The sequence below is a fragment of the Pinus tabuliformis genome, chromosome X (assembly GCF_031772625.1).
Source record: "Pinus tabuliformis cultivar Carrire ecotype Pingquan chromosome X, CPIR1, whole genome shotgun sequence".
Classification (NCBI taxonomy): domain Eukaryota; kingdom Viridiplantae; phylum Streptophyta; class Pinopsida; order Pinales; family Pinaceae; genus Pinus; species Pinus tabuliformis.
Genome location: NC_142308.1, coordinates 1,344,216,059 through 1,344,236,803, shown reverse-complemented (window position 1 = coordinate 1,344,236,803; position 20,745 = coordinate 1,344,216,059). Strand labels below are relative to the sequence as shown.

The 20,745-nt window shown below is 38.8% G+C and overlaps 1 protein-coding gene across 4 annotated transcripts in view; it reads right to left on the bottom strand.

Annotated features, from left to right (window-relative positions):
• LOC149145045 (FAD-dependent oxidoreductase family protein) overlaps positions 1-20,745 on the bottom strand; it is a 152,025-nt gene that overhangs the window by 38,499 nt on the left and 92,781 nt on the right. For all 4 annotated transcript variants that reach the window (XM_089449425.1, XM_089449426.1, XM_089449428.1 and 1 more), the window contains 3 exons: positions 2,562-2,613; positions 2,289-2,435; positions 2,019-2,130 (listed from right to left, as the gene is read on the bottom strand). In XM_089449425.1, the coding sequence (XP_089305551.1) occupies positions 2,019-2,130; positions 2,289-2,435; positions 2,562-2,613 (311 nt within the window). The remainder of the gene's footprint in view (positions 1-2,018; positions 2,131-2,288; positions 2,436-2,561; positions 2,614-20,745) is intronic.

Genomic DNA, 20,745 nt, shown 5'->3' with positions numbered 1-20,745 from the left:
TATCTTTGTCATATTGATCATTTTTTCTTAAGAGCATCTATCTTCTTGTCATCTAATAACTAAGCAATTATCTCTTGGTTATCTTTCATCATTTTTAGCACTAAGCCCGAGGTCATCCTTCATAGGTCTTTCTTGGGGAGCCTTTCAACTTTTCCTTTAAGCATTTGAACCATTAATTGAGCCTCTCCTTTGAATGAGCCTTGGAAATTACATTATACCTTGCCATTGATCCTATCATTCAAGTGATTTCCTTTATATTGGACCTCCTCCCATCGATCAAGGTCTGTAAAGAGCAGGGGACTTCGACTAAGGTTGACAGTGGGTCTTTGTCCCATTGTCACCACTTGATCTAGTAGTAGTCCCTTAGGAACCCCTCCTAGGACCCCTGCTAAATTGAGCGGTAACAAGCCCCTAAGAGGTGTGAAAACAACCCACAAGTGTCATGCAGAAACATCACAACTAACAAGGAGAATATGCATGCCCTAATATATGAAGTTTCTGTTAATTTTTGTAGCATCGGATGTGCTCTAGCCTTGAGATTTTGCAGAGAGGCTAAGACACATGCATTCTCCAATACCTAGAAGTCATTTGGGAAAATTCTACCTAGAGATGATTTAATTAAAATAATTAACTTTTTAAAATGGTTCCCTAAGTCTAAACTTAGGAAATCTGGTTAATTAAAAGGTATTAATTAAATATGGTGCGAATCTTCTAGAAGAAGACGAGGATCAACTCCCAGTTAATCTTAGCCATTGATTATGTTTTAATCTTGGCTGTTGGTGCTCCAACGAGAGATTATAAGGAGTTCGATGGGCACTTGGAGAACACACTTGTGCAGTTCGATTTTGTTGGGAAGTCGATTTCCTGAGTAGCAGCTGTGAGTTGCCGGAAGTGATTCAGTAAAGTTGAAGCAGTGAGAGAGGGGTAGGGATAGTAGACTGGAGGAGATTTTCCAGTTCCGAGGAGTGCAAGGCAGAGAAGGCAGAGAGAGGTTCAGAGAGACAACGCAGTGCCACGCAGAGGCAACACAATGCTTCAGAGGGAGTCCAAAATTCTGCTGAGGAGCAGTCAAGATCTAGTGCCAGAAGCTGGGGTGTGAGACCGGAGTGCCAGAGGGTCGCGTTTCCAGCCAGCGGAAGATTAGAGGAGGAGGTGACGCAGTCTCTAGAGGCTGTGATGCAGAGGCAGCATGGGGCTAGCCATCCAGAGCTCCGATCAGATTTGGATCGCCAGTGACAGTGTGGGATTTTTCTCACTACCTCTTTGCCAGTTTATTCTCTGTATCAAATTGCCAGTTTGGGCATCTAATGATTTGTGCTTAGATTACTACTGCATAATAATAAAAACCCTCAATTGCTGCACCAATTTTCCCACATTGAGTCTTTTCTGGGGATGTTTGTCCAAAAACAACAGTGTAATTGTGTGTGTGTTTATTTCTCTCCAGTGCAGTATTTAGTTTCCGCAATATTTTATTTTGTGTAGGCTGCAGTGTATGTATTTCGGTATTTGCCGTAGAAAACTGCAAATAATTTGTTGAAAGTAATTTAACAAATAGGAGAAATATCATCAGTTTGCTGCAGTACAAATCGGGTAACTGATTTTTCACAGTTTCTCCATGAGTAAGTGTCTAGCAACCATGTGAAAGCCTTTCAGAAGTCAACAAAGCAGCAATAGAATTTTGAAGACCTCTGTCTAGCCTCCTCAATGATATCCCAGAGATTAATTAGGTGATCCATTACCTGGTAGTCTCTCCTAAAGCTGACCTAGCCTCGAGCCTTACACCCATCCCTGCTGAACCAGGTGAATAAGCAAAAGATCAAGGGCTGTGGCATAAAGTTTGGGAAAGGTGTGGGTGATCATAGCAGTCCCGTAAATATTAGGAGGTGTCACCATATTTATGATTCCATGGAAACAGTCAGCTTGCATTCACATTAGAATAATGCAAACAAAGCAATTGCTAACAAAGCTGATTAGAATAGGTAAGAGTGATATAGGTAGTGCCATATCAATTAAATCACCTGAAAACTCGAGGAGACTACCAACATTTCTTTTGTGCAATGACACCTGAGTTCCTGAACTTCGTGAAGCTGATAAATCCCTAGCTTTTCTTTGACATGCCATAAACAGGGCCTGCACTTTAAATAAATGCTATATAGTTCATTACAGTAAACTTGTAAATTGAGCATGTTGAAATGAAAAAGTGGAAATTTTTGTTGTTAAAGTCTATCATCTTTCAAAAACTGAATCATAAATATATATTAGAAGCTAGGCAGGTAATATACTTGTACCTTAAGGTAGCGCTCAGGATGGATGTTGACAGCTTGAGGCATGTAAAGGGCAAAATCTGAATGGAGAACCAATTCAGGCAGAAGTTCCTTTGCTGCAAAGCTATTTATATAGGAGATTTTGCAATTCGACAGTGAATCTTGGGCACCCTTGTCATACATATACAAATAATATAGAACAAGCTGCAGATATCAGTTATAACACAGATTGACTTGCATTACACCTGGCAAATAGATAATACTGGAAACTCTCAAACAAACTAAGCTGGTTCTTACCTTCTTCATATCATACACATTCTTTGCAGTTGCTGCAATTCTCAAGATGCCCCTGGTATAAACACCAGAACAAGCATTAGTAAGAGTAACACTTCAAACTTTGCAAGCTTTACATATAAGAGTCTGAATTTCAGCACAGTAGATTGTATCCAGTATAACAACCACAGAAAAGTAAACATTTCAAGTTCTAATGATTATGTTCAATAAACATGTTAGAATATGCTCCGACCAACAATGTTATCATCCCTTAATTTTTTCTCTCAAGCCATATGACAACTCTGGTGTCATGGTAAGATATGTCCAAATAGTAACAAACACCAATAAAGCAGTATTGTTAATGTGCCACTGCTTCCACTTTGGTATCCTAAACATAGTTGAAAACATCACTAAAATATCAGGAAAAAATTAGTGAAAAATCACGAGTTGAAGGCAAAAATGAAAAATTGCCTAGAAAAAATTGATTGTTCACAAAAAATTGGAAAAATTACAATTTTAGGAAACATTGCAACTTTTTCAAAAAAATCATCAAACAAGGCCAACATAAGCCAAAATTTGATTGTTTTTGGTCAATTTGTTTTACTTTATTTTCTGTTGGAAGCCATAACTGCCAATATTCAATTCTCGAGAAATGTTAATTAGAGGACAACGATGATTCTGGCAATGCTGTGTTTGCAGTTGATGTAGTCACCAAAGCAAGTGGAATTTTGTCATGTAATTATTGGCAATGAAGCCGTTTATATGTTTAACATCCGAACTGTTCTGATATCTTGTCATAGATGCTAATGGCATGGCATTTATATATATAGTGGTATATATTCAATGGAGTATATGGTAGTAACATGGCATAGAATAAGATATAGTGAAATTAATATGAAGAAAATAGAATCTCATATCCCATTCAGAATTCAGTAGACATAACAATTTTCAAGATTTCAACCAGTATTGATAATATCAGCGATATTTCGCGAAATATCACGATATTTCCAGGCAAATGATATTTCAGCAGGTAAATATCGTGATATTTTCAGATTTGAAAATATCACGATATTTTCAAAATCTCGGCTAAATATCGCCATATTTTGAAAATATCAGCTAAATATCATTATTGCTTTATATGCTTAAAAATCTGAAAATTTTGATTTTTTATGTTTGCCAATATTTTCCGATATTTTGCTGATATTTTCGCCGATATTGCCGATAAGATGTTTTCAGGACCCTCGCCGATATATTGCCGATACCGATATTTTCAACACTGATTTCAACATTTCAGGATCGATGGGCTTGCAACATTTCACAATTGGATTCTATGATGTAAGAGGGTATGGGATTGGCATTAATCAAGAGAATCAAACCCTCTATGTACCCCACTGTTGGTGGTACTAAATGTTGAACTCATCTATCATGACTTTAACAAAAATGTATCCTTCTTTCAAGCCAAAACCACCAATTAGGCATGTTAAGCTCCATGCCTCATTTTAACCTTGGGATAGCCAATTTCAGCAAAATTGAAGGGTGTCAACTTGAGCAACAACAAAGTGAATGGACTTGGAACCACAAGTAACACCAAGCACCAGTATTGATATTCCTAGAGGATCAAGGCAAAGGCTATATGAGGGGTTAAAGGATGCTACTAATAATGAGGATCCCAATGTAGGGGATGATTTTGATAAGATGCAGTTATTTGTTGTAGCATCATGTTTTTTGGATTCTCAAGGCCATTTAGAGCCTTGATGTTAATGTATCTTCTTTCGAATATGTATCACACATGGTGCCATTTTTCTATGGTCACCATTACATACTATATACATGAGAAAACTTTGCATACTTGGCATTTGATGGTTTTGCTTTACATTGATGTGTGTGTGTATAATTTGCATGGGGGAGTGTAAACACCTAGAGGTCTATAATGGAGAGAGCACTTGAGTGGTTACATAAGGAGGAACACAAGCAAGGGTTAGGGGAGAATGATCCATGTTGCCTCAAAATCTAGGAGGTCTTGTGAGAAGACTCACAAGACAAGGGCCAAATCTTGTTGCAACAATGAGGTAGATTGCCATTGTCACCTCAACAGTCTTCCTCCTACTCTTTAGTAGAATTTCACCACAAGGAAGGCTTCCCAGTGATCACCAAAGAGGATATTCTTTGTTATATGGTTCAAGGTGACAAAAGTATAGGCTTGGTAAAGACACTCTTTAATGGACAAAGGCTTGATTCTTCTTAATTAGGAACAATGTATCATGCACCTAGACTTAATAAAGACATATGACCTAGGGTTTCTTGAATGTAGCAATAAAGGAGAACCTAGGTACATAAAAATCAAAGAAAGGGTTTACTTAGAAGTAAGATCAACAAAATAATAAAGCAAACCTTCCAATTAAGCCTGAAGTTGAAAGGCTAGATTTCAACTTAAAAGGATCACCAAGATAATCCTAGGTTTTATTACCACAAACACTCATCTACAAGTGCCCTAAATCAATTAAGCCCTAGTTAAATGCCCTACTGACTTGTCTTAAAAGGCCTAGAAAATTAGAAAAGAAGAAAAATGTTTAGTATATCAAAGTTGTTGATCAACACAAAGGTTGCCTATGCCTAATCCTACTTGGGTGATGGAGTCTTTAGGGAGATTTCAAAAGATAAAAAGACAAATGATTGGAGTAAGGGGAGAAAATATCTTGTTTCCATTTAAATAAACCCTATCTATCTTTTTTGTGATGGGAGAAATTAAATAGGAGAAGCACACTAGGAGATCTCCTATGAATTTCAAGGAAGATATATTCAACATGCAAAAATTAACCAAGAATTTAATTTTCTCCTATCTTGGATAGTTGACCAGCTACTAGCCCTACATATTGCTCCTTTATGATGATATGCCACATTCCCCTACCATTTGCATGAGTCATGTTGACCACACCTTATGTCAATTGTTCCAAGAAGCAGAGTACTTGTTAGAAGTATAATTTTTTTCAAAGTCATTATCATCACGAAGCCGCCAACTTATCATTGTAATCCCAAATTTTGTGTTTTTATTGTAAATGATTCTAGTATGACTATTAAACCATGTAACAACACCTAGGTAAGCTTATGATTCTTCTCAAAGGGCTTCACTCTAGGGAGTTTTTTAACCTCCCCAAATTATTTGTGTTTGTAAACACAGATAATTGGTAGAGTTTCTCTCCCAGATATACCCCAAAGCTAGGGTGGAGCTCGTTGGTGAGGTCTTAGGTAAGTCCTTGAGTTATCAAGTCTATGTATTTTTAATATTTATTATACTAGATCATATGTCTTGTGTCACAGAATATGGCGAAGGGATTATGTGTCTATTGTAAATCCCCCTTCTAAATGTTGAATTATTGCAATATCTTGATGTAAAAGCATTGCCTAGGAATATTTTTGGTGAATGGTTCCTCATAATTAGAACACCCTTGCCAAAATATTTTTTACACCCACTTTGAGGGTGGAAAATGTGTAATTCCACTCTAGAGTCTTTTAATTAATTTTTCTGGCAAAAATAAAAGAAAATAATTAGCCAAAAAACTAATTAAATTGTGTTTAAAAATAATTTGAAAGAACTTAAATTCACTCGAAGTGGAAAACTGTCAAAACTTCATGGATCAAAAAAGAATTAATTTTTTGGGGTAATCCATCAAGGGAAAAATCAAATTTTTAAGAGAAATTGACCCTTTGGACCATGGTGGTTAAGTCAAAGAAGATTTTTTGAAGGTTAAAGTTCAAAATATTAATTTTTGGACTAAGAAAAGGGGGTTTAATGTGGAATTCGAATTTTTCCTCAAAATCAAGGAATAAAATTCAAATTTTGATTGGGATCAAAAAAAAATTCTCCATCAACTAAGGAGATCGAATTTTTTCAAGAAGATCAACGGATCAAATTATTTGGACAAGAATCAAGCAATCAAGGAACTAGTCATTATTTTCCACTTGGAGGGGTTTGATCCTCTCATTTTTTCTATATAAGGAAGATATTGAACTCCTCATTTAATACTCATGTACTTCATCAGAAAATCATCTGATGTAATGATGTAATGTTCCTAATGGAATTATGCAATGAATAAATGAAGCATGAACTAGAAAACGACCAAAAATCTTTACACACAAGGCACCAAAACACCCAATACAAGTTTTAGAACAACAATTGAGCCATTTTATTAAAAATCTGGAATAAATGGGAGTACAATAACAAGGAACAAGTGCACCTGGGCTTGCATAAGCAAGTTGAAGCAAACCCAAGGTGAGAAAGATGCCCCAATGAGTAGAAACTTCGACCCCCAAACTGCCTTTGCGCTGCCCATAAATTGTGCCACTACTGCTGGAATGCTCGAATTGGCCTGAAATTGTTTTTGTAGCTTCCTCTTAATTTTTCGCACAGGACCCAGAAAGGAATTGATCTCAATCCTTCACACTAGAAACCCACAAAATGGAGCAAATTACCAAGAGCTACTGGTTGGAAAGAGACACATGTTTGAACCCGCTAGAGTGCTCAGAAAATTCAGCAAAATTAGTCTTGGCCTCTCCTCAACAAACCCAAAAAGGGTTGGGCCTAATTCCAACCTTCCAAAATCACCCCCAATTTGTGTGAGCACCCTCTACAGCTGGGTAATTTTTACTGCCTGAAAAATAGCTGCCAAAGCTCTCCAAAATTAGCTAAGAATACCTCCAAGAATTATCCTTATGCCCCTTTGTAAATCTTCATCCCTAACTCCAATTCAAACCCCCTCAACCAACGTGTTCCTCCAATGACTGCACAAGCCTAGCCAAACCACTTCTACGCTGGCCCAGGAAGAAGAATTTCGGCTTATATGTAATCCACTTAGACAACCCTTCAAACCACTACAAAATCAATTCTAGGTGCCAAGAGAATATGCCTCTAAATCCCCGGAACCCACGCTATCATGAAGCTCACTCCCCACAAGAGTGCGTGGTTGCTTACTGCGCACAACTTGCTCCTCAATAGCTCAAATTTCCCTGTGAAATTCCTCCGAAACAACTCCAAAAATGTAGCAAAGCTCCGCTAGGGTGGCACTAGAAGACCACCGAAGTAGGAGTTGAGATCTCACTTCGGAAATCTAGTGTGCTAAGCAGCACTATGTTGACACAACGAAACAGCGTGAGCAAACAACGGTTCAAGTATCAGATGAGCAAAAGATCCCAATTGCTGCCCTCACCCTTATATTTATAGTTGTTTCCTTCCCTTTCCTTGTGGGTCCCTCCTCCAAATATTTCGACCTCCCAAATTCGCGTATTCCTTGATGGGTGGCCCCCACATTCCACCAACTCCATAATTTTTCCCCTTTTTTTAATTTCTAAAGTAGGCCTTCTCTTTACCCAAAAATCAAATCTTCCTTTGATTTCTCCATTCTCCTAAGTTGTGGGCCAAAATATTTCCCCAATTGCCAAAATTACAAAAACGGAAATTCTTCTTAACAAAATCAATTAATTTGGGGACATTACAGTCCTCCCCACCAAAAATTGCTTGTCCTCAAGCAATGCCTGAAACAAGCACCCTCTCGATCAGCTAACCCAAACAATCAATGCACCCAATACCGGGGTCCCAACTGTACCACCCAGCCATCCCTGATCTCTGCCCTGTCCTGCCAAGATCCCAAGCCATCCTAATCAGCGTGAGGCATCCCTTGCTCCATTCGTTGTCCAGCTCATCATAGGCACCAGACGCCCTCTGCATATCGCCACTAAGTAGAGCATCATGGTAGTATAAGATCTCGATCATCCCCTCATGAAACTGCTCTATTGAATAGTTCCTCTCGTGCACTTCAAGAGTGGACTCTAGAAGATGTAATCCATTCCTAGTGGGATTCGAGCCTCGTCTACCTGAGCTTCCCCTGATCTCCTCCTGCTAATCACCTTGCCACACCGGTGAAGTTCCCCACACCATCAATGAATCACAAACCCAATGGAAGATCTGGATGGTCTTCCCCTGTAGAAACCAGCTCACCTCTACGGGTAGTTGAACTGCTAAGCCTTGTTACGCCAGAATCCCCTGCCCGTCGTAGAAGGAACCTATCCTACTGACTTCATGACACCTTGGTCATGCCCGACTGCTCAACACGCTCGTATTGGACCCTCCTCCCTAGTAACGCTCGACCACTATATCTGTCACTATCAACGTTATGACCAACCTGCCAAGGCAACTCTGCAATGCTAGAGTCCACCATTCCACGACTAGCCTCGATCCTGAGCAGCAACCTGCCTCTCCATATGATGATGCTCTCAGTGATCCCCCATGTGACGCCTGGGAAAGAATTGGATCACTCTATAACGACCAAAAGTCGTACACGCAGTTGAAATCTTTAAAATACTTCAAAGGCATAAATGTCCATTGTAAGACATGTAATTGTATATTGAATTGATGTTAGATATGAGATGATTACAAATGAGAATTAGGGCCTACTTATATACCCTAGGTAGGTGTCCTTTAATGAATGGTCATGTCTCTAAGACATGCCTCTTCATTACTAACTAACAAACCATTAGTTAATTAACTATTATTTATTATATTTATATTTATTATTTTTATATGAATTATATCGATAACATACTCTCCATCATAACCCTACCCATCGAGAAGTGGAGTGATTCGCTCAACACGCTGATCCCTAGATCCCCAACCATACTGGGAGCTCACAACTTCCACACCTCATGGGTGGCTGCTGCGTAGCACTGCTACCTACTAGAGCCCATCCGACCCTCATCTTTGATCCTTGTATGTTTCCCATAGGTGGTCCCCAAGTATCAAGAATTTGTCCCAGGCATGCCAATTTGCCCTGTTCCTGCCAAACCACATAGTGATATCTGCTATCCCAACTCTCGATGATATGTCCGGATAATGCTCGCAGTTTGGACACCCTCCTGTAGATGAAGTCTACCACCCATTGTCCCTCTTGCTCATGTAGCGCCTCAGACTGTCTCGCCAAAAGTGTATCATGCAACTCCCTCGGAAACACCTCTCCAAGTGTGAGCCCAGAGGTGGAACATATGCCACCTTGGAAATAACCATGTGATCCCCAAACTTGTTTCCATCAGCTCATGCATCCACCAAATGTATCAACTGGAGAGTCTTCTCCCCGCCCATGTCACGCGGTGTCTCATCCAACTGCCTAGAGTATGCCTCCCATGTCCTACTGCCTGAACGAAGAGCATCGAGGGGCGGAAACCAAACGCTCTACGAATGTAAGCGACACTGGAGGATGATGGTTGGGTAGGTCCCCAAGGGTATGATCAAGAGTCTGCCGGGATACTGAAGAGTAATCCTATGGACGACCCTCTCTCTGCCTCAAATCTACTGATAACGCCCTCGAAGACCTGTCTCCACAAACATGGTGTCCCCAGATGCTCAACAATGTCCTCATCGATCTTAGGTGAGCTGCATCCGATGGTATGCCTAACGCCCCTGCCCATAAGTCTCTTTGAAGGCAATGCTCCAAGAGCCCATTGTGTCGCATCACATGCCACCACATACCACCAAGTATCTCCACCCTCCTTGGCATGCCACTATAAGGCACAACCTGTCCATATACACCACAAGATACCCCCAACTACTGCTATACCATCTTGTATCGTCCTGTGTCCTACCTATGCCACTGCACCTGTCACTCCCTGCATGTAATCAATGCGATGTAAGACAATCCCACTCCACAACGCAATCCAATACATTACAACACACCACCATGCATCTCCATGCCCATCTGCAGACCACTTCTCAATGCTAGATGCTCGTACACATCCCTGGATGTGATGGCCTAAATTTGTGTCCATATGCGTTGGTCTGCACCCGACCGACATCATCACCTCCACCGTCACATCACCATACCCTCTGATGAATGGATCTCCCCTCCATTCTCCCCTCCAAATCCTCCTTGAGGGACCCAAGAAGTGAATCTCCCTAGGTATCAATAGTGATGCCACCACTGCTCTGCTCCTTTGTATCCTCTGCACCTTGTTGACCACTAGAGTGGTCAACATTTGATTATATGAAGACTCCACGCCCAAGGATGATCCAAAGGACACTTGTACCATAAGATATCATCAGTCAACAGAGTTTTTTAACTCTACTTGTATTTTCTCATCATCTTTCTTGTACCCAAATTCCACACCCTGCGGGGAATTGTAATAAGTGATACTAGTGATGATGAGTTTTTTAAGTCTGTAACAGGCTAAGTTGCACGAAACGGGGAAACGCGGAAGCGAAACGAAACGGGGAAGCGAAACGAAACGCGACCTCCCCAAATTTTGGAAACGGGGAAACGCGAATATATATAATAATATATATATATAGAGACAAGTCACAGCTTAGAAACCCTAAAACAGCTTCTAGAACAGCTTAGAAACCCTAAAAAAATTTCTAGAACAGCTTAGAAACCCTAGAAACAGCTTCTAGAACAGCTTAGAAACCCTAAAAAAATTTAAAAACTAATTAGAAAAAAAAAAAATTAAAAAACAAGTCATTTTTTTGGGAAACGGGGCCCGTACGGCCTGGAAACGCGTTTCCGGCCGTACGGGCACGTTTCCATTTCGGGAAACGTGCCCGTACCGCCGGAAACGCGTTTCCAGGCCGTACGGTACGCGGAAACGCGTTTCCGTTTCGTTTCCGGCCGAAAACGGACCCCTAGGGCACGTTTCCTGCAACTTAGGTAACAGGCCTAGGATGTTGCGACTCGATCAATGAACGAGTACACAATGGAGTGTTTTTTATCTAGTTAATTATCCTTTCTTTTTCAGAAGCGGATAATTTTTTGGGTTTTTTACTCACTTTTTACCCCAAAGCCGGTCTGACGGTTTGAAGGTTGAGCCCCTAACACATCTTAGTGTCTAGATTTGATATATATTACCATACTAGATTACACAAAAAATTCGTGAAATTTGGCGAAGTCTAAGCAGGATTTTTTAATAATTAAAAATTTCCCGCAAAACGAGATGTTTTAATTATTTTCTATGTAATGATGTAAATAAATGGCCTTGGGAAATGTTTGGGGCATGTGACTACTCGAAATTCATCTTCAGAGACCCAGCGTTATCCTAAGACCCACTTTGGGAGTCAAAAAACAACTGAAAGTCTCTCAAAAGCCGATTTTCCTAATGTCAATGGCAAAAATAAGAAGAAATTCAAAAAAATAAATAATTGAAAAAAATAATTCTTTTTTTCCGAAGTAAAAAAAGAGTCAAAGGGTGACATGGAAGTTCAAAGGAGAAGTCAACGCTGATGTGGAAAGTATGTGGGGCCCACCACATAAGGTACAAGTCAAAGTCAAATGTGCCATGTGTCAAGTCAAAGGCAGTCAAATTGTTTCCAGATGAAGTCATGAAGTATTACGTCAGCTAAAAATTCATTTTGGATTTAATTTAAACATAGTGGAATTAAAGTGCAAGGCATATTATAAAACTGAACCTTTAACAAAGTTAGTGGGGGACAAAAGGTATGACATGGCAGCCACATTGGAGCTCTAGTTAGCCAAGTCAACAAATCAGTCAAGGAGGGCCACGAATCATCAAAAAGGCAGTTAAAATCAGTTTATGGATTTGTAAAAGGAAAGTGGGGACAAGACTGCCACATGGAACAGACCTTGTCTCCCACTTATTCCCCACTAAACTCCACTCAGTTGGCAGTCCACTGAGAAGATATGCAGCCTGTTTTCAAAGTTCAGTCCAACCCACATGCAAAGTATACTTGACAGGCTACACGCAGCAGTCAACTACAACTTGTACGCAACAATTAGATGCAGTTATATGTTGATGATAACACACAAATTTCACACTTGGCAATAATGATATGCACACGCAGGCCAAGAAAAGGAACACGCAGTTCACAACAGTTACACATCAGTCCTCGAGCATCAACGCTGGCAGATTTTTCAGTGTATACGGAGGCATCAACGCTGGCAGATTTTTTAGTCTATACGCAGGCCTAAATCAGGGGATCATTCAACGGTTAATAGATTTGTTTGGTGGCACTTTTCAATAGTAAATTGTGGGATAAGTTTCCCTTTATTCCCACACAGCTGTAAACTTCTGCCATTCAAACTGATACACTGCCCTGTCTAAGAGATTTATGCTGCCACTTCATAGTTTATACAGCCAGTCTGGTTTACACCTAGAGGAGTTTTCCTAGCTTTGGGATTGTCATCATTAGCCACTTGTCATTTGATCTTTCATTGGGATTGGCTCCCATAGTTCTATTTAAATGAGCCTTCGACTCTCATTTTATAAATTGAAAACGAGCTATTGTGCTTGGGGAATCGCTGCTTGTATGTACACTTATGCTCTATTGCAATAAAAGACTTTGGGGTTTCATATATGAGGTGTTGTTCTTCTTGAGCAAAGTAATATCTTGATCATTGTGTCTCATTTTCTACTTATGCTATTGTGTTCATTAGTTTCCATTATGCTTTTAAGGATTTGTTAATGTGAGATGCATTTGGTTTTGAGAGTTTGCCCTAGATAGAGTTTTAGTTGATTTTTGTTTAATTCTCTAAAGATCTTGTTATCATTGTATTTCTTTTAACCCATGTGGATCTAATGTTTATTCGAAGTTGTGTAGAGACATCTCTTGGATCAAGCCTCAAGCATGAGGAGAAATTCTTGGAAGAATCATCCCACTCTTGAGCAAGTTCACTGAAGAATCTGCATTTGTCATCTCCCAAGGCCTCATCTCACGATTTTGTGTTGCAAGGATCCTTGGTTTTTAGCTTGTGTTTCAAAATCCAATTTCAATTAAAATCATTTGTCTCAATTTCTTGTGCTAATAATGATTTTATTTCGCTACTGAAGAGCATGTTGAAAATTAGGCAAGAATTGGAGTTTCGCTCAAATTCCTTAGTCTAAATTTTGTAAAATATTTGTAGATTATATTTGCTAACTTTTCTCTTTGTTTTACACTAAGTTTGAGTGTGAGTTTTGCAGAAAATTTAGATCTATTTATGGACTATGTTCACCTTTGTGTTGACAAGATCAGTGTTGCGAAAATCACGATTTTCTGAGTTTGGCGATATTATAGCCCGATATTTAAGCTAATTTTTTTCCCAAAAAATCGCGATAACTTGAAAAAATCACGATTTTTTGGAAAAAAATCTTGAAAAAAAAAAATCTTCTTCTTCCTTGATTTTTTGATGAGGAGAAGGAGCAACAGGAGCATAGTTGCACGAAGCGCCCCCCCCCCCCCACCGGTTCCAAGCCCCGAAGCGCGTCCCGTACGGAAGCGCCTAGGAAGCTTGGCCGGAAGCGCGCTTCCGAAATTTTTAGACGCTTCCTGGAAATTTGGAAGCGCTGGTGCTTCCGAAGCGCCGAAGTGCGCTTCGTACGGCGCTTCCCAGACGCTTCCGGAAAAGCATTTAGAAAATCGTTTTTTTTTTTCAATTTTTTTTTAAATTTTAGGTGAGTTTGCTTGTTGGGGGTGGGTCCACCTTGGGTTAGGGTGACAAATGAAAGCAAAAAAAAATATAAATGTAGCAGATGCTCCCTCATGGTAATGTTAAATTCTTAAAGTAAAAGTGACATTCTCCTTTATTTTTCATTTTCATCCTTTTACTTAAATTTTTAACATTACCATGAAATGACTCAGAATGTTTGAGAGTGGTTCCAGCGTCATTGGACTTCATATGGAGAAAATAGAATTTCATATCCTATTCAAAATTCAGCAGACTTAACAGCTTTCAGGTATTCAGGATCAATGGGATTGTGGCATTTCATTAGATTATATCAAGTATGAAGGTATGCGATTAGCATTTAATCAAGAGCACCAAGCACTATATGTACCCTGGTGTTGGTGGTGTTAATTGTTGAACTCCTTTGTCACGCGGCATGCCCTTAGCAAAAAATTACCTTTCAATCAAGTCAAAATCATCGATCAAACATGTTAAGCTTTTTCTACCATATTTTAAGTCTTGAATTAGGTAGTTTGATCAAAATTGGGCAATGTTGACTAATATCCCTAGACAATCGAGGTAGAGGCAAAGGCTAGACAAGAGGAGAAGAATCTAGATTCTAGATCATTAATGTACAATGGATGTTATATCTATCTTGATTTATGCAAAAATATGCATGTTTTCATGTCTTCTACAATTAATTTGGTATTTGGGATGTTTGTTTTGAGTATAAATGCAAAAAAATATAAAATATATATATATATAGCAGACGCTTCCGCGGACGCTTCGCTTCCTAGATTTTTGGAAAATGACGCTTCGGCGTCCCCGCTTCCAAAAACCGCTTCCGCTTCGCTCCCGCTTCGTGCAACATTGAACAGGAGGAGGAGGTGACACAACCTACCCAGGCTACCCCTGTCACCAGTAAAGGACGTGGTCTACCTCCTGTAGCTCCTAGTTCTATAGCTTCTAGAGCACAACAGAGTCCGCTACCAACTCCACCGGCATCTACATCTAGAGGGGCAGAGGAAATCAGTGGTATTAGACTTTAGTTATTTGGTTCATTTCACTGTATATGACATTATGACTCATGATATGAGATACATTATTATATTTTTTGTTGATATTTTGAGGTTGAGTTGGGACTCAGGAGTCAGGACTATTCAGGGCATGATTCACTGTTATGTGTGATGTAGCACTAGAAATGATATTACACATCTTATATATTAGTTCTTTTCTCATATTTATGTGTCAATGTATTTATTTTATGTTGTAGATACATTAGATATTAAAAATTTTGAAAAAAAAATGAATATTTTTGTATTTTACGATTTTTTCCCGATTTTTACCGATTTTTTCCCGATTTTTACGATTTTTTTTCCGATTTTTTCCCCTCGCCGATAATATCCCGATAACGATTACTGTAACATTGGACAGGATTGAGAAAGCTAAAGTTTGAAACTCTAACTATTTGTTGTAGGACCCCAAGAGCACTTGAAGATCAACTTTAAGGAGGTCATGGGCAATCTTGGATAGCAGCAAATTAGCTTGGTCGCGGGCCTTTGTGCACTTGTAATTTTCAGATTTCAAGAGTTGTTTCTTGGCCATTGCGGTTGCTACTTCTTGGATGGAGATCTTAGTTCCTATAGACTCCTATTTTGTAATTGTCTCTGCCATCTTTTGGACAAGCAATCCATTAAGGGGTTTTCTATTCGTTGTAAAAAGCCAATAAAATATCTATTTTTCTTGCGGGAGCCTAGGTTTTACCCATGGAATCTCTTCTCTCCATTTAGAGAGAGAAACATGTGAGTGAATTAACTTTTGCATCTTCTCGTTTTCCATTTTAATTGCATGCTTAAAATTTACACAACCTCACTCATCACATTTTTATTTTGTTCAAATAAGTTTGCTACAAATTCAACTTAAGGTTTTGCATTCTCCATTTTATATGTTGATTTGAGCTACAAGCACTTTACTTTGAACAATCTACTCTTCACATGTTCATTAACTTAATTTTCTATAAATCATTTTAATTTCATATTGCAAATTCAAGTCCATTTCTTTTGCAAAGTTAATCAATTTTGAGTTCACTTAATCACAAACATTGTTATTTACTTACTTGCAAGGCATCTCTCAAGTTTTATTTATTTTTGAGTAAATCACAAAACTATCATAAGGCAAAACAAATATTTTTCACAAATCCTACATGTGTATGCAATCTTGTGTTTAAGGCAATTTCTATCATTTACTTAACTTTTGCAAATTTACTTGCATGACATAGTAGACATATTAAATTAGTTGCATTTTACAAGCTTCCAAAGCCTCATTCAAAATTAACCTCCAACTTAAGTTGGTTGTATAGACATTTAGGGACCCTCCACCTCTATTGACTCCTCACTGTGAGGTCCGAATTTTCGGGCGAGGGTGAGGTCTGAGGATTGGAGTTTAATTGAAATCTTGCTTTTAGAGTTTAACTAATAAAATCAACCAAGAGCACATTTACATCATCATTTTACTTTACTTGCAATTTCCCATTTTGCTATCTTGATGTGTTTTGAGTTTCATTTGCAAATATCATTCTTTTCATTTCAAGAAGCATTTATGATGCAAGTATTGTGAGTCCTTTACTTTTGCAACAATTTAATTTTCTTGTACTTAGAATATTGATCATTGGTGTAGTTCTATTTCATGTTATTGCTTTGATGATCATTATGCTCATGAGTAATTGATGTATCTTGTTATCTGGGGCATTTTCTTCCAAAGTACTATTTTCTTTATCGTTGCAATTGGTGTTCATATGCTTATTATGGTCTAACATTTGAATTGTCTATCATTGTATCTTGATTTCATTTTTTGAGCAAGCTATTGTTATTTACTTGAATGCACTGGTCTATACTTTGAATATATCATTGAAATTTGCGCATTTATATGCTTGCTTAATTCTTGGAAACAAGTTATTTTTGACAAGTAATCCAAATTAACTTTCCTCCTAGAACCTCATATCACTTTTAACTTAACTTTTCATTAGGGACCAGCCCCCTTAGCTAACCTAGGAGATAGCTTAGACGGAGAGAGTTGGGAACAGTGTGACAACCCCTTCTCTGAGTTCCCTGCCACTAACCACACCTTGTGGGGTTGAAGGCTTTTCTCACTAACCTATAGATAGGTGTAGGCGGCAGGTGACAACATCTTTGGCGTTGTTGCTGGGAACAAGCTTTCTTGTACCTAAGAAATCGACAAACCTTTTGGTTTTAGCATTTTTGAACTTTAGATTTAGATCCTTGCTCAAGTGGCGACTCCACTCAATCCGAATTTTGCAAGAGTCTCTACTAGGAGAAATTCAAGTGGTCTAGTTAGCCCCTACCCTAATCCTGAAATGATTTTAGAGAGGTTGAATAGACTTTCCCATAGTAGAGCTCTTGCTCGTCTTGGGCAAGAGGCTATTTCTGATATTCATTTGCCTTTTCCAGAAGAAGTAGAGCCTAGCATCATGCATGATCTTTTTGCTCCTTGTGACTTCACGAACATAAATGTCTATCCTCACAATATCCATGACACGGCTATTGGAAAGTTGTCTTCCTTTCAAGGTAACAGTGCCATTAGTGCTACATCTCATGTGACAAACTTTAATGTTTGTATCTTTAAATGGTGTAACACTGCTAACTATGAGGATGTGAAGCTGAGACTTTTTGTTTTATCTTTAGAAGATGATGCTCTTGATTGGCTCACTGAGCAACCTACTAACTCATATAACTCTTGACAAGCCATTCTCGCTGCATTTTTAGATAAGTTTGGAGAGAAGAAGGAAAATAGGCATTTGGTCAATGCCATTAGCAACATAAAAAAAAATGAGAATGAAACCATGGAGGAGTTTAATAGGAGATTCAATGAATTAGTAAAAAGCATGCCTGCTACCATTAAACCTTATGATGAATTTCTTTTATGTTCATATCTAGATGCTTTTGGGGTTGACACTGCCTATGAGTTGAGGAGGAAGGAGCCTACGAATCTAAGTGTAGCTCAATCTGAGGCCTTGAAGATAGAAAGGGCTAGAAAGCAATCAGAAAAATTTGAAATTCCTGGTTTCAATAAAGGGCCATCAAATGTTGATTTGGGGTCTGAGTGGATTTTGCTAGTGCTATATTGTTTGAGAGGATCGTGAATTTGCCTGAGGTCGTGAATAGCGTTTCTAGCCCATTGTTGCCGGAGTTGGTGTTTGGAGGGTGTTGAAGACGTTCGACTGAGAATTCAAGTTGAGGAAGCCGCAATTTAGCCAGCAAAAGGAAGCCGCAATCTCTTCCTGTTATCATACTACAAAATCATACCGGGTATTTATCTTTCTTTAATTTGAAGAAAATGGACTCTGCAAGTTCTTCTGAGTCAATAGGAAAATTTGGCTCTGATACCATTTTCAGGATCAACACATTCAAATACACAGGTATGCGGAAATATCTTTCTTTATAAATTATAAACTGATGATTACAACAGTGGACACTTGCAAGACTGAGTTTTCTTCCTTAGTTTGACTGCAACAACATTTAATGAATATATCTTAGCCGCAGCTTAAGAAATTCGTAGGCTACCTGGCATGCGTGCAGGCTAAGTCTCAAAAACTTATAGGCTTACAGACTCATAGACTCTCTATATGATTCGGCCACTTTAGGTTCTCACCAGCGTCAAGCACTGATGCGCAAGCTCCCAAATCACCTAAGACTTGAATAATTCTCGTGTTGCAAGCAGTTCAGACTAAAAGTCCGCAAATGCAAAGCAGGAGAAAAACTCGACTCAAACTAACTCTCCAATTCTCAATTCCCCAATGAACCTTACCTTGTAGTTCAAAATATTTATAGAACTAGCAAAGGGGACAAGCATTCGTGAATTGCCGACAGTAAAATGTACAGACTGATGACTCAAAAGGTAAGATGTTAATCGAGACCGAACAGATCGCCGAAAGCTAGATTCGGGCATGGGAGGACTATCCCATGTTATCACATCCCTTCTCCTTTTACGAATAGCCAGAGGCATGTGGGGATCGAATCTAGTACCTTTAATTATTCACACAGTGGAAGTTCTTGGAACGAGTGAACCCACGAAAGCTCGAAAAGACAGAAGATAAAAGCAGAGATATGCAAATCTCATTTTGTACAAAATTACACAGTGGAGATTCCAGATCAAGGGAACCCACGAAAGCTTGTCCAACACCATCGTCGGTTGGAAAGACGACACTTCAAAAGGGGTAGTAATCAATCTGAGGATGAGTGTAGTATTGGTAGTTCCACGTTTCAATCATGTAATTTGAATAGTATTGGACCCATACTTCTTTCTCAGATTCCCAAATTGCAGTACTATGTGGGTCAGGTAAGTCCAGATAGTTTAAATTCATGAACGGATTTAGATTCGGATCCATCTGTCCATGGAATTCGGCATAATTTGTACTTGTGCCAATAGATCTTGCTTTATAATGATTTATTACAAACCATCGGACATAGCCACATCTTCTGACTCCTCATAGGAAATTTATGTCCTCTAGTTCCAAAAGATTCCTTATTGTTTTGTAAAGGACTTCAGATGAGCATACTATGAGGAGTAAAATCTGGAATCTTGAGTAGTGTGAAAGAGTATGGTTTAAGTATGAGAGGTGATAAACCATATATCTTCCACCATTCCATGAATAAGTCAGGGAGAGGATCATCTTCTTCCATATCTTCAACTGTAATGCCTTCAAATAAGAAAGAAAACTATAAGGAGTAAAATAGATTAGTAGAAAAATTCTGGAGGTTCATTCCTGCACAAAAAGCCTCCTTTTGGCGTTCTCCATCATAGTTTGACCTGTTGAGATGATTATCAAACCTTCTGAATGTTATATGACAACTTGTGATTCGATCATCATCATCATTATCCCTTTCGATTCTGTAGGCTATGCTTCCAATGTGTCTCAAATAATCCAAAGCTTCTAAAGCTTCATCATTCAGTTCATCTTGCAAAGGATTTTTCCAGAGGTGAGGGAAACCTATTCTGTAACGAACTTCTTTAATTGGCCGCCAATCATTATCATGGTCTAACAAAGCCTTATCTAATTCATATGAAACCCAACCAGCCGAAGTTTCAATTTCAACAGTGTCTTCATGTCTTCTTAAAAAATTACATTTAAAGGCAAGAATTGAATGTTCTGATAGGAATTCCCTGCTTAACATATCTGCAAAACTATTTTTATCTCCTGGAACGAATTCAATATCAAAAGAGTATTGGCTTAGTTCCATGATCCATCTAACCATTGCTGCATCTTCAAATTGGCATTTATGGATGGCATATTTCAAAGCTTGACAGTCTGTCCTTACTGTGAACTTGGTATATATGACAAAGTCTTTAAACTTGGCGATACCAAGACAGACTGCTCTTAATTCTTTCTTCAAGCTAGACCAATTTAATTGGTTTTTGGCCCAAAGTCCAGAGGCATACTGGCATACCTCTATTTCTTTCTTTCCTCCAGACTTATCTGGATTTTCTTGGCACAAAACTGCTCCCCATCCAGCCTGACTGGCATCTGTCATGATTATCTTTCTCCATTCCTCTCTTATTGGAGACAGTGGCTGGATACTCTTTACTCTTTCCTTTATCCTTTTTACTGCTTGGGTGCAATTTTCATCCCATGGAATAGGGATTTTCTGAAGTCTCTTATTTAGTAGCTTTCTGTCCTGTGCACAATGACTCAAGAACTTTGAAATATAATTAAGACTCCCTAGGAATCTTTGTAACTGATTCTTATCAGTTATCTCGTCTGGGAAATGATCAACAAA